The sequence below is a fragment of the Cetorhinus maximus genome, chromosome 2 (assembly GCF_964194155.1).
Source record: "Cetorhinus maximus chromosome 2, sCetMax3.hap1.1, whole genome shotgun sequence".
Lineage (NCBI taxonomy): Eukaryota > Metazoa > Chordata > Chondrichthyes > Lamniformes > Cetorhinidae > Cetorhinus > Cetorhinus maximus.
The window spans coordinates 218,890,743-218,917,540 of NC_135880.1; the positions used below are offsets into that span (position 1 = coordinate 218,890,743).

The 26,798-nt window shown below is 44.0% G+C and overlaps 1 protein-coding gene across 2 annotated transcripts in view; it reads left to right on the forward strand.

Moving 5' to 3' along the window:
* The window catches only part of c2cd2l (c2cd2 like), a 120,504-nt gene that overhangs the window by 68,585 nt on the left and 25,121 nt on the right, over window positions 1–26,798 (forward strand). For both annotated transcript variants that reach the window (XM_078532799.1, XM_078532803.1), the window contains exons 2-8: window positions 2,576–2,671; window positions 5,597–5,716; window positions 11,337–11,444; window positions 12,540–12,650; window positions 15,800–15,917; window positions 18,952–19,075; window positions 26,387–26,451. In XM_078532799.1, the coding sequence (XP_078388925.1) occupies window positions 2,576–2,671; window positions 5,597–5,716; window positions 11,337–11,444; window positions 12,540–12,650; window positions 15,800–15,917; window positions 18,952–19,075; window positions 26,387–26,451 (742 nt within the window). The remainder of the gene's footprint in view (window positions 1–2,575; window positions 2,672–5,596; window positions 5,717–11,336; window positions 11,445–12,539; window positions 12,651–15,799; window positions 15,918–18,951; window positions 19,076–26,386; window positions 26,452–26,798) is intronic.

Genomic DNA, 26,798 nt, shown 5'->3' on the forward strand with positions numbered 1-26,798 from the left:
AACGGGTCAGACCAGAGTTGGCAACCGTTCCTGCACTCCCATTTTTGATGAGACTATGGGTCCACAAAACAAGCCAACCCTGTCTTATCCTTTTTAATAAACACAGCTAGATTATATTTTCAGTTGTAGTCAGTTCTCTATTTCAGAGTGGCAGCATGAGTTGTCATTGCTTCCTGTGCCATTTCAAATGAAAAACACAAAAAATTTCCATCCGTGCAACTAACTCCTGCATGGATATGATACAACAGCATGACTCATTTAACCTCATTTTAAAATGTGAAAATAGCATACTATTAATATATTGAATTTTTTTTTTAATATGAAGTGAGCTTTACATTTCAGCCAAGCTAGTAGAACAAGGCTTTTGTGGATACAGGGTTGACAACTGTGATTCATGTATTCCTGAATGCTCCAGCCATTAGTCGGCCAACACATCCATCCTCGTAACACACTGCCTTCCCAGGACCATAGAAATGTTACGGCGCAGAAAGAGGCCATTCAGCCTATCATGTCTGCACTTTCATCACGAATGGAAAGCAAAAAGACCCAATTGGATGATGCTTGACTGTCAGCCAAACTGCCTTTTCCCCCCATTTGCAATATTTTTATATCCGGTAAAGAGAAATGTTCAAGGAAAATTTAAACAAAAATGATTTATTTTGATGTCCCGATGATTTTTCCCCAGAGTTGCACACAGCAGTGTCCTGGAGATTGATCTTCAATCCCTGGAGACTCCAGGCCAATCCCGGAGGGTTGGAAACTCTATAGGAATGAGGAGTGACTCTCCAGTATGGGCAGAAACATCTCCTGTTCCATTTGCTTTACCGAGGTGCATTTGTTGTACAAAAAGAGAATAACCAATTTGTCATACAACTAATCACATTCAGATTCTTCTAATATCCCAATCTATCCTAAAGACACACTTCACACTCTTTCACACTTCACCATAAGCTGTGGTCTTTTTCCACTGGACCTACAATATTAGTTTGGTGGAGCAATGAACACATTAGCGTTCGAAAATGATAACAGTGCTCAAAAACAGCTGGTTAACCTATGGTAATTGGACCTCATCAGTCAGTGAGAGGCTTTTTTTTCTCTCTAGTGGATTTGATTATAAGTATTTAAAGGGGTAATTTTTTTTCTTTGTGGGATTTGAGCATTGCTGGCAGGGCCAGCATTTGTTTCCCATCCCTAATTGCCCTTGAACTGAGTGGCTTGCCACACCATTTTGAGGGCAGTTATGGGTCAACCACATATCAACAGGTCCAGAGTCACATGTAGGCTAGACCTTGTAAGGACAGCAGATTTCCTTGTGAACCAGATGGGTTTTTATGACAATCAGCAATGGTTTCATGAGCCACCATTATTGAGGTTAGTTTTTCCAATTCCAGATTATTAACTGAACTTAAATTCCATTAGTTGCCATGGTGGGATTTGAACCTATGTCTCCAGAGCATTAACCTAGGCCTCAGGATTAGTGACATTACCACTACACCACCAATCAGTCTGGCCTTTGTTAGCTGCACAAGTAGCTTGCCAGTACTCAATGACTTTAGGGTGAAATTCCAGGGGGCTTTTTATAAACTTATAAATAACTTATAAACAAAATTGTGCACAGAACACTGACATCCCTAGTTGCCTTGTGGTCATTGAGAGTCAGAAAGGGCATGGGTTGTTCTAAAGAACTTTAATGAACACTGTTGGGTTTTTTACAAAAGCTTTCATGGTTGTCTTTACAAATTACCAGACCAATTGAATTAAGTTCCACAATTTGCAGAGTTGGCTTCTTAGTGCTGGTTCAGTCGCATCATTCTACCCCCTCCTGCATTTAACAGGCAAGAAAAAGTGCTAGATAAATGAAAAATTATTATCACATCTGTCAGGACAATTAGGACGGGCAATAAATGCTGGACTAGCCAGCGATGCCCACATCCTGTAAATGAATATGAAAATGAAACATCTCAAAGTGATTCACATTATAAAGAATTATGCTGATGTTCAATGGCTGTAATAAAAAGAGGGCAATTTGCAGGAGAATTAAATATCTGACAGCTAATTGTTGCACACAAGGGACTTCGCTCTTCATGTCGTAATGCGTTGTCAGTGGAGATCTATTATTTCAATTTCTGTAAAAGGGAACACATTCTCTATCACTTCAGCAGGTGGGGCCTCTGTTTAACTTCGCTTTTACAATGCTGTACCTCTGACAATGCAGCGCTCCCTCAGTACTGCGCTGGAGTGTCAGCCTTGATTTTTGTACTCGAGTCCTGGATTGGGACTCCAACCCAAAACCTTGTGACTTAGAGGCGAGAGTGCCACCAACTGAGCCATGGCTGACATGACTGAACAAAATTGAACGGAAGGATATGGATTGAATAGCTATGAGTTGAAGGAGTTGCCTCTGTTGTTGACTTTCAAGCAATCATGAGATTGGAAGATATTCCTTTGTCAGGATTTTCTTCAGTTTTCTTAATCAAATGTTTTAACATTGAAATGTTGGCCAAGCCCTGTGAGTCCGTGGTATGTGATTGGTGGTTTGCACACTTCATTTACTCACTGTTTCTGTTTGTTCCAGAGCTCTGTACAGATCAGCTTTGAAGAAAGTCCCCAGCTACCATCAATGGCATGCATCAGTCAAGTGGCTTGTATGGACCAATCAGAACAGAGCATGGTAAGTCAATGTATGGAACAAGATGTCAGTCGTCTGGGCGTTGGCCTTAAGACAAAGGAAAGGGCAGACTGGCCTTCGGGATTAGGCCCAAAAAAAGCCTCGCCCTCTGCAGCACAATAGTAACTGGTAAAGGTAAAGAAAGACTTTTACAATACAATCCCAGGATGTCCCTGAACCTCCTGCAGACAATTTGCAGTGCAGCCACAGGTGTAATGCAGGAGACACAGCAGCTATTTGCACACAGCAAGTTCCCATGAACAGCAATGTGATAATGATGCTTTTAATGATGTTGGTTGAGGAACAGGTTTTGGCCAGTTCTCAGAGGAGAACTCCCCTGCTCTTCTTCAAAATAGCACTACGTCCACCTAAGAGGCCAGACAGACCCGCTTTTAAGGTCTCTTTTGAAAGATGGTGCAGCCACTCCCTTAGCACTGCACCAAGATTGATTTTGTATTCAAATCTGTGAAGTTTGAGACTTGAAACCACAACTTTCTGATTCTGAGGTGAAAGTGCAACTGCTGATAGCTAAGGAGATGCTACTTTGTTTGATGGTGCATTCACTATAGCTATGAATTGAAGGAGTTGCCTCTATTGTTGACTTGCTAAATGTACTGCTGAATGTGGAAATAGGCCCAGGTAGGCCAAGAGACATCCAAGCTTGATCTTCAATGTTGAGTTACTTCACCTTAGCCTGAGCAGCTGTAAGGACACTATAGGCTGAATATTCACCTCGGCGTGCGGGTGCGCGCCCAATACACGCGAGCGTGAAATAGCGCGCGATGACATCGGGCAAGCGTCCCGACATCATCAGTGACAGAGTCACATGAGGGGACGTTTTGCTTTTTTAAAAGATCTTTATTTTTCATGTGAAAATTCTTCAGCTCCCTGGGGCAGCTCTGTGCCTTCAGGGAGCTTTCACTGAGCGCAATGGCGCTCATGCGCTGACTTCTGCACTCGCCTTCCTCTCCCCCGGCCCCCCGCCCCAGGCAGCGCTGAGCGTTTCAGCGCGTGATTGGCCAGCCAGCAGGAAATCTATGTCCATGGTCACCAATGACCTTTCAGGGCATGATACCTGAAGAGTGGAAGAGAGGCTCTAACTTGAATCACCGTACCAATGCACAGAATGGGGATGGAGATGGGCGTGGAATTGCCCTGCATCTAGAATATGATGTCTGATCATTGTCCTTCATATTCCGAATGTCAGAGCTCCAGTCAGATGTTCGAAAGGGATAAGTGGAACTTCAGAATTTGGTGTGGACTTCATAACTCTTTATCAAGTGAAATGACCTCTCAAGGTCAAAGGTTACGGTGTCAAGAATTGAATAAGCCATTTTGTGCACACTCTGGGCAGAATTTTACAGCAGCGGGATTTTACGTTCCCGCTGTCGTCAATGGGGATTATAACGGCTCGGCGCATTTTATGGCCCCGTCCCTGCCGAAATGGGGCCTTAAAATTCTGCCCTCTATTTTCAACACCTCATTAAATCCGCACTGATATTTTTCACCTCTACTTTCTGTCCAAAGAACATCGAAATGAATCAGAAAGATTCATTAACCACTGAACTACACAGAAGTTAGAACTTAAGCACAACAAGTCATAACACAAGATTACTTTAAAAAAGAAGCAGGGAAAGGCCACACTATGCTTCAAGACGTCTCCTGTTCAGGAAGATCATGGCTGATCTTCTACCTCAACTCCATTTTCCTGTCTTATCCCCATATCACTTGATTCTGTCAGTGTCCAAAAATCTATCGATCTCTGTCATGAATGCACCATGTCTCTGTTCACCTCCCATATGAGCAGATGGCCCTATGATCCTCCTCATATGAAGTTTACAGTGTTATATACACCAGTGTTTGGTAATTCTCCTTGGGCAAAACATCATCTTCAACCTTGCAAGCACAATCTAGCACAGACTAGTTGTTTGCAGGATTGTAAGATAGCGATTGTTATGGGAACATCTCCAGATTACGCAATCAAACTGACCTGAAGCAATGAAACAAGGGGAAATCAATCAACGTCCATTAGACTACATCTTCCATATTCAAGGTTGTGTCAGCTGTGGCTCGGGTGGTAGCACTCTCGCCTCTTGAGTCTAAAAGTTCCAGGTTTTAAGTCCCACTCCAAGACTTGAGCACAAAAACCTAGTTGACAGTCCAGTGCAGCGCTGAGAGAGTGCTGCACTGTTGGAGCTACTGGCTTTCAGACGAGACGTTAAACTGAGGCCCCGTCTGCCCCCTCAAGCGGAACTAAATGATCCTATGGGAGCAGGGAGTTATTCCCGGTGCCCTGGCCGATAATCAATTTCACTAAAACAGATTATCTGATTGTTATCACATTGCTGTTTGTGGGAGCTTGCTGTGCACAAATTAGCTGCCATGTTTCCTATGTTACAACAGTGAATACACCTCCAAAGCGTTTCATTGGCTGTAAAGAAGAAAAGTGCTATATAAATGCAAGTTTTTCTTTTTTTTTTTCTCTTTACTGCTTTGACCGGTCCTCCCAAGCTCCTCCTCATGCCAACATTGCTCTAAATTTAAAAAAAGGGTTGAAATGTTTTATGATGTGGGCATCCCTGGCCAGGCCAGCATTTATTGCCCATCCCTAATTGCCCTTGTTCAGAGCCAACCACATTGCTTTGGGTCTGGCGTCGCCTGTAGGCCAGATCAGGCAAGGATGGCAGATTTCCTTGAATTCAAATTCCACCATCTGTTGTGGTGGGACTCAAACCCGGGTCCCCAGAGCATTACCCTGGGTCTCTTGGATTACTAGTCCAGTGACAATACCACGATGCCGCCATCGCCTCCCCTAAAAGTGATCAAATTGTGAACAGAAGAGTGCTCAGAAAAAGGACGATGGGAAGTGAAATCTCTCTCATTTTTAAAAAAAAGCTTGATTGTTAATTGTTTGTCTGTTTGCTGTAGGTTCTTTGCTGCCAGTTGGTGGTAGATGCAATTCAGTTCCCTGTGTCTGTTACCCAGCAGTCTCCAGCTGCCGTTTCCATGGATTCTTACCAGGTGACCTTGGCTCCACTTAAGGCACAGGTATTCAGTGCACCATGTTGTTGGAATAAATGATTTATCATTGTTAACATAGGCGAATGATAAATGATTGGCGTTCTTGTTAATTGTGAAAACGTTTGACAGAAACCTCTATGGAAATTTTGATATTACTGTGAGCAGTTCCGGACACCAAAACCTTAAGAAGGATATAAAAACCTTGGAGAGAGTGCAGCATACATTTACTAGGCTTCCAAGGGTTAAATTACAAGGAGAGTTTCCACTAACTAGGGTTATATTCCCTGGAATTTCGAAGGTAATGGGGTGATTTGATTGAGGCCTTCAAGATATTAAGGGGGAAGAGATAAGGGTAGATGGAGAAAACCTCTTTCCACTGGTTGGTGAGTTTAAGACTAGGGCGCGTGATCTAAAAATTAGAGCCATGCTTTTCAGGATGAAATTAGGAAACATCTACACACAAAGGGCACTGGAAGTTTTCAACTCTCTTCCACAAACGGCAAATCATACTCAAATCAGTTGTACATTTTAAAACTGAGATTGATTGATTTTTGTTAACCAAGGTGTTAAGCGATATGGGTTGCGGATCAGCCACGATCTGATTCGATGGCAGAACAGGCTCGATGGGCTGAATGGCCTCCTTCCATTCCTATGTTTCTATGATGGTTAAGCTGCAAAACATGTTTGCATTTGGACGGATGCCAGTGTTTATAAAAGTCACACGGCCTTTTGAAGAGTTGTATTTTATGGTTTCTTCCGATCTTGTATCTCAGACTGCCTGGCTTCATCGTTATCCTAGTGGATATTATTGTTAGTTTGTAGAGCGGGAGCGATTGCAGCAACAGCCTGCAGTACAAGTGCTCTAATTGTTAGCAATTATTTTTTGACAACTATACTTTTGAATCATTTAAAAGTCAGTAAACAGTTACAAAAAGCAATCAAGGAGGCTAATGGAACACAAATGTGAGGAAGCTGAGCTTCAGTAGTAGAGGGTCTTGCTCAGGCCCTGTCTGGAGACCAGCTCTTTGTTCTGGGCACCTCAGGATGGATATATTGGTCTCAGAAAAGGGCAGAACAGCTCCACCAGATTAATACCGGGTCTGAGAGGGTTAAATAATGAAGGCAGACTGCATAAGTCTGACTTGTATTCCCTTGTTTGAGGTGGTAAACATGTATTTAAAACAATTTGATTGGGTAGATACAGAAAACTATTTCCTCTCATCCTAAAATTAGAGCTAAGCCAATCAGGAGCAAAACCAAGAAACACGCTCTTTCAAACAAAGGGCTGGTCAAAATTTGGCACTCTCCATCAAAGTATGGACGCTGGGTGTTAATTAGAGCTTTCAAGGTCAAGATTAATAATTTTTTGTCAGGTGAGGTTACCGAAGGAATGTGGAACAAAGGAAGGAGAATGGAGTAGGTGCAGATCAGTCATGGTCTAATTGAATAGTGGAGCAGGCTAGAGTGCCTGAATAGCCTAACCCTGTCTTTAATGTTCCTACCACGAGTATCCTGAGGAATGTTGTGCCTGTAACTCTTAGCGCTCAAAAGTTTTCCAGATCATGAGCAATGGCTGATTGTTCACTGCCCACTACGTAGCTACAGCCTGACTTGTGCCAGGAATTCTCTTTCATCCGTGTCCAAAATCTCACTGTCCTTTTAACATGGTCTGGGCCATACCCAGCCTTGCCTAAGAACATAAGAAATAGGAGCCAGGAGTAGGCCAGATGGCTCATTGACTCTGCTCCACAGCTCAGTAAGACCATGACTGATCATTTCTTTCCATTCCACTGTCCTGCTCAATCCCCAGATCGCTTGATTCCCTTGGTGTCCAAAAATCTGTTGATCTCAGACTTGAATATACTCAATAACTGAATATCCAAAGCTTTTGAGAATTGATGAAAAAGACACATGTTGTCAAAGCTTTTGTGTTGCACTCATCAGGACAATTCGCAACAATACCAAATGTAAAGGGAATAACCATTTATACTTCATGAGAAGATTCGTTGGCAAGTGGACTCTGATTGGTAGAGGTGTTGCATGGAGAATTCACCAGTTAACTGATGACTGACAGTTAACTGCCAAGCTTTGTTTAAATTCAAACTAGGCAGGTTGGCTCTGGTCAAGGCATTGCCCTGGGGAATGAACTAGAGAATGGCTGTCATCTATTTTGTTTACTTGAAACAGGCGCAATGTGTGTACATGTTATTTCTATCTGCAAAGAACAGGGACCCTGATGAATGAACCAGAGAATGGCTGTCAAGTATTTTGTTTAATTGAAACACACGGAGCCCTGTTCTTTACAGACAGAAAGAACACAAACACACATTGTGCCTGTTTCAACTAAACAAAATAGGTGACAGCCATTCTCTGGTTCATCCCTCAGGGCAATGCTTTGACCAATCGGAGTCAACCTGCCTGGTTTGAATTTAAACAAAGCTTGACCGTTAACTGTCAGTCATCAGTAAACTGGTGCATTCTCCATGGCAACGCCTCTACCAGCCGGAGTCCACTTGCCAACCAATCAACACTGTTTCTCATGAAGTATAAGTTGTTGTTCCCTTTACATTTTGTATTCTGGTGAGTAGTCCTGTTGAAAAGCTTCAACAACATCTTTTTTCCAGCGATACTCACGTTCTGTACTAACAAGCGACTGTTTATCCACAGTGCCCTGATAATTCCAAAGCTTCACAACACTCAGTGAAGAAATTTCTCCACACCTCTGTCCCAAATGGCTGATCTCTAATTCTGAGATTACGGCCGTTAGTTCTAGACTCCGTTCAGAGAGCCCAACCTCCTGCATGTGCCCTGTCAATCTCTCTAATAATTTTATATGTTTCAATGCGATCACCTCTCATTCTTCTGCACCTCAGAGAATATAGGCCCATTCTACTCAATCTGTCCTTGGGAGAGCCCTCTCGTCCCAAGAATCAATCTGCTTGGATAGATCCAGAGCCATACAGAGATTATTAATGTGATTAGGGTGACACAATCAGTGCATGTCATGCAGGAATTGGACGTGAAAAGAGACTGCTGCTTCTTTTTCTCTCCGCTCACTCATGAAGCCAGTGAGCTGATTGTTCAACGCGGGGAACACAGCCAGTTGTCCATTTTTATTCCACCACCCTTCATTAACGAGACACATTTAATTAAATAGGGACGCAAGGAATAGCAGAGGAATAATACTACAGTGAAATATGGCGCCATCTGCCTCCCAGCTCGAGGCAGACAAGCAGAGCTCACATCAAGAAATAGAGCTCGATCAATATTATGTTAATCAGCAATAAAGGAGCACTTAGCAGAAGCTTTGAAGATAAATTAATAACAGCAGGCTTAATGGCCACCAAAAGCTGCCTGTTAATGTGAAGAGGGAAGTTGTTGCAAGGATGATTGTGCAGACTCAAAAGTAATAGATCTGACATTTTCCTTGCCACTACACCCTTGAGCCACTCAACTGATGACTGGAGAGCATTAACTTATAGTGATGAAGAGGAGCCTGCGCTAAATTGCAAGGCCATTAATCAAAACCAGAGTGCTTTTTGCTGGCGTTTACCCTGTCAAATTGCCATCTGGTTACTCAATGTTATTTGTAAAATGAATCTAATACGAGGATGGAATTCAGGATAACTGCTATTACTCTTTCCATTTATCACTTACTATCTGCAAGGAATTATTGATTCTAGAGAAAACACCCATCGAATAGAACGCCATGATTGATGGATGAAGGGCACAGTGGGTAGGGTTGCCAACCCTCTAGGTTTTGCCTGGAGTCTCCAGGAATTGAAGATCAATCTCCAGGACACAGCTCTGTGCAACCCTTGGGGGGAAAAAAAATCACATGGACATTAAAAAATATTTATTTTTGTTGAACGTTTCACTTTACTTGACATAAAAATATTGAAAATGCCGAGAAAACAGGCTGACAGGTTTGGCTGACGGTTAAGCATCATCCAATTGGGCAATGAGGATTTTTGCTCTCCAGTTGGCGTAGGAAGGCAGTGCAACACAAGGATGGGTGTGTTGGCTGATGAATGATTGGACCATGGAGGCAAGTCATGTGATGAAACCTCCAGGAATACATCGAATCACAGTTGGCAACCCAAACAGAGGGTCCTGCTATCTTGCCCCTTTGTGGTGCATTGAATAGTGAATTGCAGCCCAGAAGATTCTGGGTTCAATGCTCAGCACGTCCTAACTTCAGCTAGGGCAGCAACGCTGTCGCACCATTGCCACTGGCTTCAACGTCATTGAGCTAACAAAAGGGAAAAAAAATCCTGCTGCTAATTGCTACCCAGTGACTGCTGTTGGAAGGTGCGTGTGTGAATGTTAACCACAGACAGCATCAGATTCCGCTGCAACGCCTCATTGTCAGCAAACCCAGTTATCTTTAAAAAAACAACATGATTTTAATAAAGCTTTTTAGTCTCATTGAAAACTAACTCACTAAATTGGCAGTAACGGTATTATCGACAGCTTGCGGAGATGCCTCTCTAGGGGCTGGATAGAGCGTTCATCAGGCTGCATCTGGAGTATTGTGTGCAGTTCTGGGATTTGCATTACAGTGAGGTGGAGGGGGAAGGTGGTGGAGGGGGGATGCCCCTGACCTGATAAAGGTGCAGAGATGAACAACTGCAAGGATGAGAGGAATGGAGAACAAAATATAGGAGGATACGAGACAACAAAATGTTGGGGACAGGTGTGTAAATTTAAGCAGGATGTACAAGAGTATTGCATCGGAACAACTTACTGAAAGTAGGGGCAAGTACCTTAGATTTTTGCAGGGTTTAATTGGACAGTTATCTTGAAGGGCTACACATTATCTGAATCCAATAGCTGGGATAGCAACAAGGCAGATTTATGGTTTTGCCCAATGTTGAGTTTTCTATGTTTCCATCTCTAGATTCAAATATAAAGAATGGTCACTTAGATGAGATACTGGAAGGTGTCAAACGCCATGGAACTTTACCCTGGCATTAATCAGTGGAGCCTCAGCTTCATGCCTTCTGCTGATGCCTGATTAAGACTTCACTGAAGTAACAGTGGTGTATGCGGGCCGATGACATGCTATTGCATAGCACAGCACACATTAGCCTATGGATGTGCTATGCTACAGGGCCATCTAGAGGAACACAATTCAAGTGAAATAATTCCATTACCAGTCTCCGTGCAACTTCCAGGAGGGGTGTGTGTTTGATGTGACTGACCTCTGGCCGTTTTCTCTGGCTATAGAAGAATGAGAGATGACCTTATTGAAATGCACAAGATTCTGAAGGGGCTTGATAAGGTAGACACTGAGTGATTATTTCCCCAGGTCAGGGAAGCTAAAACACAGGGGCACAGTCCCAGATCACAGGCCAATCATTTAGGACTGAGATGAGGGGAAAGTACTTCACTCAAAGGGTTGTGAATCTTTGGAATTCTCTTCCAGAGGGTTGTGGGTGCTCCATTGTTGAATGCATTTAAGGCTGGGATAGACAGAGTTTGGGTCTCTCTGGGAATCAAGGGATATGGGGACGGGCAAGGAAATGGAGTTGAAGCCCAAGATCAGCCATGATCGTATTGAAGGGCGGAACAGGCTCGACAGGCTCCCGCTCCTATTTCTTGTGTTTTTATGTTGCTTTGTTAGCTGTTTTTCTTTGTTCTGCAGATGGAGATTTGTTTGGAAGAAACAGAAGCTGAGGGCCTGCTGGTCACTTGGTCATTTAAGGAACCTCCTGCTCTGTTCCTCACAGTCACCTCCAAACTACAAAGAAGGGTAAGAGAATGAACAAAGTACTTTTTCGTTATTTTGGGTATTTTATTTGATTTCATCAAGTGATAACAAGTGACTAGGGGATGGGTTCTGCCTGGGTGAATTATAGGCTGAGTCTAGAAGTTGAATTTACCCATTATTGTCCTCTCCTGGACCAGCACAATCGTAAACAAGCAATGTGGCCGTGTCTTGTTGATGACAATGTTGAAAATCTGCTCCCAAATACGCAATGAATAATGGACTGTTAGCGTGAGGTATAGATACCAATGAAAGATGTGTTGCAGGCTGAGTGTTTTTAACGAAGAGAGGTGATAGTGAGGAATGCGTTACAGGGACAACATTGCAAATGACAGCATAAGTTGTGCTGCACATATTGGAGATGGACAAAGACTAACTAGACTTAGCTGAATCATTGAATTTGACCAGCCCTCCCCCTCCATAACCCAACCAAGGGCTCGTGGGCCCTCCCTTTGTAAGAAAAGGGAATGGAAATACAGTGAGACACAACTTGCCCCATTAGCAGATAAGCATTTCTACACTAGCAATCCATGGGTACAATGGTGGTTGGTGCACATTTGTCTGTCGTCTAGATCCATAACAGTGAAAGCACCCATTAAGAACAACAGCATCTTGTGTTTATATAATGATGTTCATGTACAAACTGTCCCAAGGCTTTTTATACTTGGGGCAGCGCCATCTTAGCCTTGATGTTCTGATTGGCATTACTCTACCGGCACTGGTAACCATATATTTTAAGGTGGACAGTGTCACTGCAGGCCTGAGTACTGGGTGGTCCAAGTTGGAACTCAAAGAGCGTCTGTATATTATTATGGGGTGTCCCTATGTCGTGTGCTTTTCCTTGTCGAATTGGGATTGGACTCTTGCTCAGCAGCTTCCCCCAAACTGATGGGCTGCAAAATCTAAAGTGTGGTGGCACAGCGATGCATGAAGCATGAAAGTTGTGCTATGTTAGAGGATGTACTGCGTGCGAGTGTTCGTGTATTGTATTCTGCCAGTTATAAAGTAGGTCCATTCTCCACCACTACACTGAAAAAGAAATTCAAAGTTTGTTCACCTCTTCTATTTTTGCCTGGACAGGGGAATGAGGGGAAAGTAGATGTTTCCACCATTAAAGAGCTAATTGAGGATACAATTGTCAGCACCAGTCCAGCCATGTTGGTCAACCTCAAGGCACACGTAGCAAACACAGTAAGTGGTACCTTTGTTACTTATACCTGTCCTACCTCTGACAACACACATTCCCCTCACTCCTGCCTCCCCAAAAAAGTATATGCACTTTTGAGTTGTTTGCCCCCTCTCAAGAATTCAAGAAGTAGAGGCTTCTTAGTTACTAACCAAAGGCTTTTTTTAGAGCTTCTCGGGGTGAATTTTGGCATGGGTGGGGCTAGGCAACAAGTAGAATTGCACTTGCTGTCTCTTATACCCCACACCTGACATTGAGTGCTGTTAATATTGAATGTCGGGAGAGGTGTTCAATAAGAACCCGATGCACGACCGCTTTCTTTCGAATCCCCACCCATGTCCCTAGTAACTCCCAATAAAAAGAAGGTGCCACAAAAGTTCACCAGGCTGGTTCCTGGGATGAGGGGATTGTCTTGTGAGGAGAGATTGAGTAGACTAGGCCTATATTGCCTGGAGTTTGGAGGAATGAGCTAGTTGAAACAAATAAAGCTCTTAAGGAGCTTGACAGGGTGGATGCTGAGAAAATGGCTGCACGGGGATCACAGCCTCAAGATAAGGGGTCAACCATTTAGGACTGAGATGAGAAGAACTTCCTCCGCTGAGAGGAATGTGAATCTTTGGAATTCACTGGCTTGATGCTCAGTCACAGAGTATATTCATGCTGGGGCCAATTGATTTTTGGGTACTAAAGGTATGAAGGAATATGGGGATAGGGTGGGAAAGAAGATCAACCACGGCCTCGTTGAATAGCGGAGCAGGTTCAAGGGGCCAAATGACCTCTGACAGCTCCTATTTCTTATGTCACATTCATTGGATCATCATGGCACCGAAGATTGGGTAGAAGTGTCAGGGTGCCTAATTATGGCCTGGGGTCAGGTATAGTTTGCAAAGATCTGGCAGCTTAGATTCGTTTTGTCCCGGTATTTCTTAATATTCTGTTTTCTCCTGTTTGAATTGTGTGGAGCTTTGAGCAGATCTGCTCTCAGTGCTGTTCCTTCATTGGCAGATAAATGTGGCAACCCACAAACAAGTTCCATTGGTATCAGCAACTTGGGATGAGTGTACGTTAACAGGAACTTTGTATGTAAACTTGAGATGTAAACCTGGAGGGCTCTGCGGTACAGTGAGTGCCCTTCAAAGGCAAAATCTGTGGACACCCCTGTCCCAATACAAAGTAGAACTTCAAAAGGTCATTGACACATTGGTGGAGTGGGCAGATAGGTGGCAGATGAAGTTCAATGTGGAGAAGTGTGAGGTGATACACTTTGGTACAAAGAACATGGAGAGACAGTATAAAATAAAGGGTACTATTCTAAAGGGTGTGCAGGAGCAGAGAGACCTGGGTGTATATGTATATAAATCATTAAAAGTGACAGGACAGGTAGAGAGCTGTTTCTAAAGCATACAGTATGCTGGGCTTCATTAATAGGGGCATAGAGTACAAGGGCAGGGAGGTTATGGTGAACTTATATAAGTCACTGGTTAGACCTCAGCTGGAGTATTGTGTACAGTTCTGGGCACTACACTATAGGAAGGATGTGAACGCATTGGAGAGAGTGCAGAAAAGGTTTATGAGAATGGTTCCAGGGATGAGACACTTCAGTTATGCGGAAAGATTGGAGAAGTTGGGACTGTTTTCCTTGGAGAGGAGAAGGCTAAGAGGCGACTTGATAGAAGTTTTCAAAATCATGAGGGGTCTGGACAGAGTAGATAGGGAGAAGCAGTTCCCACTCATAAATGGATTGAGAACCAGAGGGCACAGTTTTAAAGTGTTTTGCAAAAGAAGCAAATGCAAAGTGAGAAAAAACTTATTCTCACAGCGAGTGGTTAGGTTTTGGAATGCGCTGCCTGTAAGTGTGGTGAAGGCAGGTTCAAGTGAGGCATTCAAGAGTGCATTGGATGATTATTTAAATAGAAACAGTGTGCAGGGTTATGGGGAAAAGGCAGGAGATTGGCACTAAGTTAAAATGCTCAGAGAGCTGGTGCAGACATGATGGGCTGAATGGCCTCCTTCTACACTGTAACAATTCTCTGATTCTGTGAAAGTCCATCTTGTTCCATTTAGCAAAACAACAATTCTGACTTTACTGTAAGGAATAGAAGAGCCCTTGAACCTGCACAAAGACGTTTGGCCTTAATGTGGGATTTAGAAAAACGTGGTCACATATGTTAAGGAAGAAAATCTAAACAATCACTCGAGTAAAATACGGTGTCTATCCCTTTTACATATTCTTATTCCGATGTAGTTTTTAAAACCACAATTTTTCCATATGTGTGCATGTACATACATCCTGGTAGTGCATGTGTGGAGGTACTAAATATTATTATCAGTCTATTTTCTTAGCCAGATTGTTTAAAAACTAGAATGTCTTCAGTGAAATAGTTGTTTTATGACTTTGGAACGGCTGCTATAGTCAAAGGAAAGGTATGAATGCATTATTTTATTGAGAGACTGAGCCAAGGCCCACAGTGGAAGACGCAGCCAACGTTCATAGATTCTTACCGTGCAGAAGGAGGTGATTCTGTCCATCACACCTGTGCCAGCTCTTTGAAACATCTATAAATTTAGCCCCACATCCCAGCCTTTTCCCCGTAACCTGGCAACTTTAGGGATGGGCAACAAATGCTGGCCTTGCCAGCGACCACCACACCCTGTGAATGATTAAATAGAAGTACGCTCTTCAAGTAGACGTACATGGATGAAAAGAGTTGGAGATAAGCTGAGGAATACATTGCAGTAAGGTGACAGCAAGGTTGGGTTTTTGAAGCCTGAAGGCTATTAGAGGAAGGGTAGACTGTGGGTGGTGAAGATTCTATAGTTTTGAGATCCAGTTTTAAAAGAAAATTACAGCAACATCTATGACACAAATCAACAGAAAGTCAACAACCTCCCTGAATTTCAGATGAAGCACTTGAATCTGTCACCATGATATAAACTAATGTCCCTCTTCCTAATAAGACCATCTCCTTCCTACTGGTTACACACACAGCAGCATTATGTTGGCAGCCTATGGAAATACGTGTTTGCTTATTTGGTGAAGGAAGACCGATTGTGAGCTACTGATCTGGGCGCAAAAATTAATCGGGGACACCACAATCGTCCAACTGAATTGAGGGGGAGTTGTCGAAGTCACCATTTCCTTTCTTCCACCCAGGTACCTGCTGAGAAATTTGGGAAGGGATTGGCATCTCCATCAAAGGCAGTGCTCAATGCCAGGTGCAGGCTGGTGGTCAGAGAGCTGAAGGCAAACGTGAGCAGAGCGGAAGAAGTGGGTAAGACTCTTAGGACCATCTTCTCCTAGGTTGCGTTCTCAATTCCAGTGCAGCTGAATTGCGGTGTTCTGCCATGATTTTACTATGGGGCACTGCGAGGAGGCAGGCCCCAAGTCCACCTCAGCCAGAACAGGGATCGCACCCCATTATGTTGGCACTAATCTGATCCACACATTGGCCATCTAGCCCACTGAGCTAACCGGCCCCTCCTTTGTGGGGTTGTGTGTGACAATTTGTCCTATGGTTAGGTGCTTCTTGAGAGGAAAGACATTAGCTAAGCTTCCTGGGAAGGAATTGGCTCTGACCATAGAATGTTACAGACCATTCAGCCCATCTAATCTAGGCTGTTTTTCCCCCCCACTAAGATAAAAGCAAAATGCTGCGGATGCTGAAAATCTGAAACAAAAACAGGAAATGCTGGAAAAACTCGGCAGGTCTGGCAGCATCTGTGGAGAGAGAAACAGAGTTGATGTTTCAAGTCCGTATAACCCTTATTCAGGCCCCTCTGAAGAAGGGTCATGTGGACTTGAAACATTAACTCTGCTTCTCTCCACAGATGCTGTCAGACCTGCCGAGTTTTTCAGGCATTTTCTGTTTTTTGTTTCTGTTTAATTCCACACCTGGTTTAATTCCCTGTTCAGTCCCTCTGCCCTTTAATATTCCACATTTCCAAACAATTGACTAATTAAAATATTATATTGACTCTGCTTCAGCCTTATGGTAAAGAATTCGATGTTTGAACCACATAAGGAATTGATTTTTGTGACTGTTTAAACTTTGTGTCCTTTTGTTCGTGTGTTACTGACCAGTGAAAACACCCATCACTATTTACCCTATTGTAACCTATCATAATTCAGAAGCTTTCTATCATGTCACCTTCTCAGCTATACTAAAAGTCTGTTCATTCCTGGTAACATTCTAGCAAATCTATGCTGCACGTATTCTTTTTTTATTATTCATTCATGGGTATGTGGGCTTCGCTGGCTGGGCCAGCATTTATTGCCTGTTCCTAGTTGCCCTTGAGAAGGTGATGGTGAGCTGCCTTCTTGGACCGCTTCAGTCCATGTGGTGTAGGTACACCCACAGTGCTGTTAGGGAGGGAGCTCCAGGATTTTGGCCCAGCGACAGTGAAGGAACGACGATGTATTTCCAAGTCAGTATGGTGAGTGACTTGGAGGGGAACTTCTAGGCGATGGTGTTCCCATGTATCTGCTGCCCTTGTCCTTCTAGATTGCAGTGGTCGTGGGTTTGGAAGGTGCTGTCGAAGGAGCCTTGGTGAATTCCTGCAGTGCATCTTTTAGATGGTACACACTGCTGCCACTGTGTGTTGGTGGTGGAGGGAGTGAATGTTTGTGGATGGGGTGCCAATCAAGTGGGCTGCTTTGTCCTGGATGGTGTCAAGCTTCTTGAGTGTTGTTGGAGCTGCACTCATCCAGGCAAATGGGGAGTATTCCATCACACTCCTGACTTGTGCCTTGTAGATGGTGGACAGGCTTTGGGGAGTCAGAAGGTGGGTTACTCGTTGCACGATTCCTAGCCTCTGACCTGCTCTTGTAGCCACAGTATTTATATGGCTAGTCCAGTTCAGTTTCTGGAATTCTGTGCCAGAGTCAGCTACATGGGTGTAGTCAACACAATCACAAGTGGTTGAATAGTCTAGTGACACTCTGTGTCAAGGTTCACACATCCATAATTATTAAATGATGTACTACAGGACATCTGGTGTCCATGGAGACATAGCCCTGCATGGGATCAAAATTCGTTAGTAAAGAAGACAGAAAAGAAAGAAATATTATGAAGAAAACAAAGACTTTGAGTTGAAATGTAGACAGATGTTCAATTCCCCACTTTGCCCAGTTCCCAGTCTCAGTCATGTTGGTGTAAGGAAGTAGAAAATAAGAGGCATCTCGCGCAGTGGAGGAAGAGGAGGTGGGGGAAGAAAGAAAGACTTGTATTTACATAGTACCTTTCGCCAATGAAGTACTTCTAAAGTGTAGCCACTGTTGTATTGGAGGAAACACAGGAGCCAATTTATGAACAGAAAACTCCCACAAACAACAATGTGATTAATGACCAGATAGTCTGCTTTTGTGATGTTGATTGAGGAATAAATAGTAGCCATGACACTCGGGACAACTCTCCTTCGAGATAGTGCCAAGGGGTCTTTTGTGTCCACCTGAAAGGGCAGATGGGGCCTCAGTTTAACATCTCATCTGAAAGGCAGTACCTTCAACAGTGTAGCACTCCCTCCTGCACTAGGGTGTTGCCCTGGGTTTTTATGTTCAAATCTTGGAATAGTTCTTGACACACTGAGCTGTCAACTGAGCCATGGCTGACATTGAAGAGAAAATTGGATTTGGCGGGGAGGGGATATGTTGTTAAAGGGTTCCTATTGTGCACCCCACAAACGGTTGGCTCCAGTGTGGTATCGGAAGAAAAAGAGGCAGCAAATCAAACAAATAGCATATCCTAAAGAAGTAAACATAAATAAAAGAATAAACTGTATTGATAAGGTGACTTTCATAACCTCAGCTTGTCCCAACTGCTTCGCACCAAAACAGTTATTTTTGAAGCACACACACTTGTTTTGTAGGTCAACATAGCAAGCAATTTCAAGGGCAGCAAGATCCCATAAGCAGCAATGAGATGAATGGTCAGTTAATCTGTTGAGTGGTGTTGGTTTAGGGATAAATATAGGCCACCTACTGTGCAAATGGTCCACTCATTTTCAAAAGAAAATATCCATGGGATCTTCTACATCCACCAAAAAGGAAAATTGGGCTTTGAATTAACAAGTCATCTGAAAGACAGCATTTCCAACAATGCAGCACTCCCTGAATACCACACTGAGGTGATAGCCTAGATCTGGAATGGGGCTTGAACCCACAATCTTCTGACTCCTGCTGAGCCACACTGACATTTTGTCTGTAATTGCTGATCTCTCAAGTATGTCACTGGATGGAGATTGCAGCTCCACATCTTGTTGCTGTGTAACCTAATGTTTTTTTCCCCCCCCTCCCCTCATACCTTTCAGGAAGTAGAGAGCTGTGTTGTGTGTTGGAGCTGGATAGCCCAGTGCAGCTTAAAAGAACAAAACCTGTGGTGCCCAAGTCTCCAAATAGAAACTCAGAGCTGAAGTGGAATGAGGAGCTGATCTTGTAAGTGACCTGTGCTGTTACTCTTACTGTAAGACGGAGAAACGTCAAAGGACGAATGAGAAATTCCCAGTATCTTCCCACATTAAGATGGAAATTTCACTGTGACTCGGACATAGGAAAGCTTCTTCTCAGGTCCATGGGTTGGATTTTATGGCCGCCCGCCCGACGTATTTTTGGCAGGGAGAGTCCAGCAAGCCCACCACCTTCCCACCAGCCCCCAAGCTGCTGCCTATGACACAGTAGGAAGGTGGGAGCTGAAATCAGCAGCCCGCCGGCTATTTTTAAATAAATAATTAACAAACAATTGAGCCAAGCCAATTGACTGGAACCATACGCTGTCCACACCATCATAGGGCTGGCGTGGGCAGGCGGGCGGGAGTGGGCAGCCCGTTTTTGAGGAAACTGCTTAAAAGGTGGAAAGGATTGGCCGGTGGGGGGAAGTACCTCCTTCGGAGTTGCCCTGTGCACATCAGAAGCACCTCCCCTCTCCAAGATGATAACCCCCACCCCCCCACTTTGTTCTTTTCCACGTGGCCTCCAAAAGCCACCCCCACACCCCTCGCCAGGCTCCCCGATCCCTCCCCTTCCAACACCGCCGCCCCCAACCCACTTCTCTCTGGGATCCATGTCCTTTTCGTCCGTGGGCCTCCTTGCAATTCTATTGGTGCTGCTGGGACTGCTAGAGTTGCCGGCCAATCTGATTGGCCTGCGGCTCTCGAGGGAGGGACGTCCTCCCCCTGAGGAGCACAAGCACCACCCTCTGCTCATTTATCCCACCGGCAGCACATTTTGGCTGTGGGCTGGGACACTTCAGGTGCCTCGGCTCCTGGCCAACTCTTGCAACCAGGAGCTTTGCAATAATTCCCCCTCCTCCTCAACCCACCACACTCCCTGAAATCCAGCCCCATGGTTTGCCATATCTAACAATCCTAAAATCAGCTGCTTCCAAGCCATGTGGACTGTAAGCTTCAGTCCCTGCTTTTAAGTTGGGGGAATATCCAGTCAATCAAGTCAATAGAAGGGAAGAGATTGTTGGAAGAAACCGGGATAACTGTGAGATCATTGGCTGTGATGCTATTGCCCAGAAGGGTCCAAGCAACTGGGATCTCCTGCTCCAGGTCACTTCTGAAAAGGGTATGCGGGCGTGTAGAAATTGGAACGAGGGCAACAGCAGGCGATGGGTTCTGACATCGCCACTGACTGCCTCGGTTTTCAGGTGCGTGAGATACCCAGAGGTTGACGGTGTGATTGTAGGTCCCCAAACATGACTTAAGAAGAAGGATCAACGAGCAGTTTCTAACAAAAGTCCTTGATTGAGGAGTGATGACTCAGTCACTGAATCTAATAAGTAGGGAGAGGACCACAGAGATATTGCAGTCTCAACAGGCAGCAGGTGTCGGGGTAGGTATGTGCAGAGCAACCCTTGAGTGACAGTTTCAACTCTATTAAATTGGCAGGTATTTATTTTTAAGTTACAGTCAATGTTATATTCTATGCTGATGACTACCTATGACCTTGCTCCTAATGAGAGTAATGGAATGTGATTCTTAGCTTGTTCATTGCAATCATTTTTCAGACAAAAGCAAAATACTGCAGAGACTGTAAATCTGAAATAAGAACAGAAAATGCTGGAAAAACTCAGCAGGCCAGGCTGTGTCTGTGTAGAGAGGAACAGAGTTAACATTCAGGGCGATGACCTTTCATTAGAACGGTGATGGTGACGTGTGATGGTCAGTTTACTTCCAGGGATTCAGGAAGGCGGGAATTGCTGCAGGATAAAAGACCAGGAGTCATCTAGTTCACTTCTACCATTCCTGGTAGTCGCATGAAGCAGTAATAGTGGAGCTGTTGACTGATCACACGGTTAATCTCCTATAGAGGCCGGGTTTGCAACTTGACGTGGTTGAATCCTTGGGAGTTGGGGGTGGGGTGGGAGTCATGTGTGTGGGGATGTGCGGGGGATGGGGTGGGTGGGGAATGTAACACAGGACTGGTGGTGCCTGTTGTCTGTTCCTTGGTGTTCCTTCACGTAGATCCTGATAGCTGTCGCCTGCTGAAGCCCCATCTGTGCAGGGATAGAAGTTGCAGTATTTTAACTTTTTCCCATGTGTTGGCATTACGACAGCAGTTAGCCAGCCAGAGTATTATCAAACCAGACTGAAATCCCAAACCTCAGCTCGTTTACTCACCAGTGAAAGCAGTGACTCAGTCCAACACAACAAACACTATTTAGTAGGCTTTGGCTCAATGGAAATTGCAAGTTATTTTTGGGATTTCTTAAAGCTGGAACAGTTTTATCAGCAGCTACCGGCATTCCAACATCTGGCGCTGCTTTTACCCTGAAAGAGGATGAGTGATGGTTAAAATCTGCAATGGGTAATTTTAGAGAGAAATTTCTAACAGACTAACTCATAGTGGCCTTGCTGAACCAGGTTTGATTAAACCCTGTGCTGATTATTAAGGGGCTGTGAATCACCCCACCTAGTGATGTTGTTCTCAAACCTTTATAAAGGCTTTAAAATGCCCTCATGGAGATGCTTAATTCCCCCTCCCCCGCCCCCACCCCCATGGTGTTCAGTCAGCTGGATAGGGGTTCTGGTGTAGAATATTTAATCGTGGCCACAAACAGGCAAACTGCAAGTTACTGGGTTTGATTAAACGCCTCAGGCATTGGAAGAAGCGATGAGAAATACTTCTTCACACCATAGAGGGTAAAATGGTTCCAGACTTAGTCATATTGGGGCTAATTTAACATGCGCTGAAGCTACTGCTGACTCGAACAAAATATCATCTGTACAAACCAATATTCCTCTCGTATATGTAACCAGCAACAGATGTATGACATTTAATGCACTTGACATAGGAAAACTCTTTTTGTCCATTTGAGCTGTTTTCTTTCCAGATGAATCATGTGCACTATAAGTGGAGCACACCTGCAGCTATAAATTGGACAATTCAGATCAGTTCAGATTTAGCAATGATTCCAAGCCTGGCCTGGGAAGTCACACTGATGTCCCACTCTGCCATCAAGTAAGTAGGATGCAAGCTCGCCCTGGCGATCTCGCATCGAGCTATGGTCTCACTCTCACCTAGACTGCGAACTGGGCAAAGTGATCGAGCAGAAGCCCTGGTCTTCGACCAAGGGAGGAGAGGCACCTTGAAAACCCAAAAGGAATCCGGAAAGTCCATTGGGAATGAGCCTTTTTCTATTTTGAATCTGTCACTGATCAGTATGGGCAGGCTGGGGAACCTGAAGAAGAAAGGAGATCAGTTTAGAATGGAAATGTTTAATTTTTCATTGTGTTTGCTTTGAGATTGAGAATTTAGAATTGTAGAGTCTTACAACACAGGAGGCCATTCAACCCATTGTGTCTGTGCTGGCTCTTTGGAAGAACTATCCTTTTTTTTTTAATCCTTTCATAGGATGTGAGCATCACTGGCAAGGCCAGCATTTGGTAGCTATCATTAGTTGCCCTTGAGAAGGTAGTTCTGAGCCGCCGCCTTGAACCGCTGCAGTCCATCTGGTGTAGGTACACCCGCAGTGCTGGTATCCAATTAGTTCCAATCTTCTGAACTCTTCCTATAGTGTACAGATTTCATTGCATCTGCACTGGAGCTTGAAAAACTAGCCATTTAGTTCCATTCATTTAACATATTTTTATAAAGAATAGGAGCAGGAGTAGGCCATTCAGCCCTTCAAGCCTACTCCTACTTCAGTGCGATCATGGCTACTCTTCTACCTCAACTCCACTTCCTGTCATAATACACCTAAACTCACAAGTACCAATGCTGACAATTTTGTTTTAAAAATCTATTACTGCAATAAACATAAGGATGAGGTGAGCACGGTGCTCTTTGTTAAAAGTACTGCAAAAGCAAACTTGCAAACTCATTCATGTTTTAAAATCCCTCTGTGGCCTTGCCTTCCCTATCTCTAGTAACATCCTCCAGCCCTAAACCCTCGAGGTCTCTGCACTCCCCCAATTCTGCAGTCTTGCACATCCCCAACTTTAATCAATCCACCATTGGTGGAGCCAAGGCTCTGGAATCGAATCCCCCAGCCAAAAGCCCTCCACCTCTCTCTCGTAACTCCTTTAAGGCAATCCTTAAAACCTACCTCTTTGAACAAGCTTTTGATCACCCAATATCTGCTTACGTAGCTCAGCATCAAATCTTATTTGAGGATGCGTGAGCAAAATTTTTTTAAAATATTAATTTCATGGAGTGTGGGAATTGTTGACTGGGCCAGCATTTATTGCCCACTCCTAGTTGCCTTTGTTCATAGGGCATTTAAGAGTTAACCACATGACTGTGAGTCTGGAGTCACATGTAGGCCAGACCAAGTGACACTATGTCACTAAAGGGACATAGTGAACCAGATGGGTTTTTACAGCGATCATTTCATTCCAGATTTTTATTGGATTCAAATTCCACCATCTGCCATGACAGGATTCGAACCTGGGTCCCCAGAGCATCATCCTAGGTCTCTGGATTACTAGTCCAGCAACATTGCCACTGCACCATTGCCTCCCCATAATGGAAAGCAAGAGACAGTGAGTGTGTGTGTCCAAGCTCCAGGCAGCTCAGGGACATTCACAATACAGTAAATTAAACGTTAAACAGAGAGAAAACCCAAAGGATCCAGTGAATGAATCACTCATATTTTTTCAGAATCTAAAATGAGCTCTCCGTTGCATACTTAAAACATCAAATTGTGCTTTCTGGCGTGTGTTCCAGAATCTAATAAAGCAGGTAGGAATCCACTCACTACATGCTCGCACACATATGTGTGAAACACTGTAACGCAAAGCTGAACAGAGAATGCTCAAAATATTCAGCAGCTCAGGGTGCATCTGTGGAGAGAAAGAGAAAGAGAGCTAATGTTTTTAGGTCTGTGACCTTTCGTCAGAACTGGAAAAAGCTAGAGATGGAATGATGTAAGATGTAATGCTATTAGTGATCTCACTGACCAGATGATGGTATTGCAGCCTTACAAAGAACTCTTTGAAAGAAGTGTCCATGAATGTAAACAATTTGACAGGATTTGGTGCTAAAATAGAATATTCCTGAGTCCACAGATCCTAATGCAATGATTTCCTTGCTGTGTAAGATGCAGCAGAGCCGGGTAAACATGCTTCCTTTAAATGGGCTTATGACTCTGCATCCCTTGGAAGCAGAGAAAGCTCCAGAGAGGTTTGGAGCATTTGTGGGGGCACTGCTATTTTGTGATTTCACCAGGAATCGGCAGTCGAGGTGGTGACTGCTGACCGAGACTGAAAATCCATTTTAAGCAGTTAGCGAACGTGCAAGTTTCAAAAGACATCTGGTACTCTAAAAGGTCAACCTGCCGTGTTTCATTTCAGTAATGTGTGCCAGTGGCAAAACACTGGCTTTGGCATTTTTTTCTTCAATTTGGCTCACTGCTGAGGTGTACATTTCTGAAACTTGTAAGTTTATTGGGTGATTTGAGGATCTGTCGGTTTCAGGGTCAAACCTGTGGATTGAAGGTCACACCAGGGGAGTGTGGAGTCCAGATGAAAGCAGTTTGTCAAATCGTAAACAAAACCATGGTTCGTCTAAAGTTGCCCTTTTGGCATTGGGAAGTGGTCTGCTAATAAGCCTCTGCCAGTGTCACCCTAATTGCCACTGGGGAGAGCGTGAACCCAGTCTCAGGTGACTTAGCCTCTGTTTTTTTCATCCCTTCTGGGGCAGAGGTTTTAATCTCTGCTCGGCACCTTGTCTACGTTTGGAAATCCATGGTGCAGAATAATGTGGGCAGGGCAATGCCCTCACTCTTGCTGGCACCAGTTGAGATACCAAGCTGTGGTTGACCTGATGTTCTGGATGGCTGGCTGTTGTTCAGGACTGTATTTTGGTTCTTTGCACAACACCGTAACACAATCTTAACTTCTGACAGCCCATTTAAGTTCAGGAAATTGTAGCGACTTTTCAATTTGGCTCCATAGGCTTATAGAGTCATTACAGTACCGAAGGAGGCTATTTAGCCCTTTCGGGGCCATGCTGGCTCTCTGTGGAGGAAGTCAGTCAGTCCCATTCTCTAGCTCTATCCCCATAGTCCTGCATGTGTATTTTCCTCAAGGTGCTTATCCAATTTCCAATAAGGATTTGAAATCATTAATTGTCACTTCCACCACCCTCGTAGTCAGCAAGTTCCAGGTCCCTACTGTTTGCATACAAAAGAAATTCTTCCTTGTATCTCTCCCCCACCCCCCCGAGTATCTCTTGCCCAAAGCCTTAAATATGTGTCCCCTAATCCTTGTACCATCCGCTAATGGGAACAGCTTTTTTTTGTCTACCAGGGACCTTTAATTATCTCAAGATATCTATCACCTACCCAACCTGCTAATATGGTTGAATGGCATTTGTTATGACTTCTTATTGGTGTAACCTGACAAGAATTTTCATTAAGTGCACCAGATGAATTCTCAAATCCATCTCCTTAACTCCTGGTCAAGGAATTGTCCAGGTTTTGCCACCATTCGTGGCTTAGCTGTTAGCAAGGCTTGAATTTGGTTACATGGATGCCATTGGCTATCCCACCTGGGTCTTGAATTTTTGTAAGGATAAATAAGATCATCATTGTTGACACTGCTAACAGATCCAGCGGCCAGATATCAGTAAATCGCAGCGTGAGTACGTTGCTCAGCAGAAAATGGGCAGGAATGGCAATTGTTTGAGGATTTGTAGATACTGCCTGTCCAAAACTGGAGAGGATATTGTGAACTGATAAGCAGCAGGGTGAAGTAAAAGCAGTTAGAAGCCTATCGCAATGAAACAATCTGACCTGAGGAACTAAGAGTATCACAGAACAAATGCGATGAACTGCATTAGGCTTCACTACAATTTTACCCATTCTGCCAAAAGGCTACAATTAGCCCGGTGACAATATACTTATCGGAAAGAGTGGCTGTGTGATTTCAGAACTTTATAGCAGGCAGGCCCTGTGAAAATTACTTCCTTCTGGAAGAGCTGGGCCTTAGGGTCACCTGGAATATTCTTAGTCTGGGTGGTGAACACTCTCTCCCGCATCCTGTGCAGCCAAAATTAACATTGCAGGTACAAAAAGGATGGTATCGGCTGTCATCTACGCATTTCCTTAAATCATAGAATCACACAGCACAGGAAGAGGCCATTTAGCCCATTGTGCCTGTGTCGGTTCTTTGAAAGACCTATCCAATTAGTTCCACTCACCTTGCTCATCCGCTTTGTCTTGCAATACATGTTGTGACATTAAAGTTCCCTCACTGTTAATCTCTTTAGTAATGTGATATGTTTTGTGTCCTTTGCTAGTGAGCTGGGAGCAAGAAGCAAGGAGATGAAAGTGAAGATTGTGGAAAAGTCAGAGCAAAGTGAGAGTAAGTGTTTGCTTGGAGCAAGAAAATCCACATTAACAATAAGCTTAGAAACACCAACAAACCTTGTACTCAGTAGGCTAATTAGGAAAGAAGGAAAGAAAGAGAGAGCTTGCATTTATATAGCAACTTTCACTACCTCAGGATGTCTCAGAATGCCTTTGTGTTATGAAATGTTTGAAGCACAACAACCAAATTGCGCACAACAAGCTCCCAGAAACAGCAATGTGATGATGAACTGATAGTATTTTTTAATGATGTTAGTTGAAGGATAAATATTGGCCAGGACACTGGGGAGAGCTCCCCTGCCATTCCTCAAATAGTGCTGAGAGATCTTTAATATTCAGCTG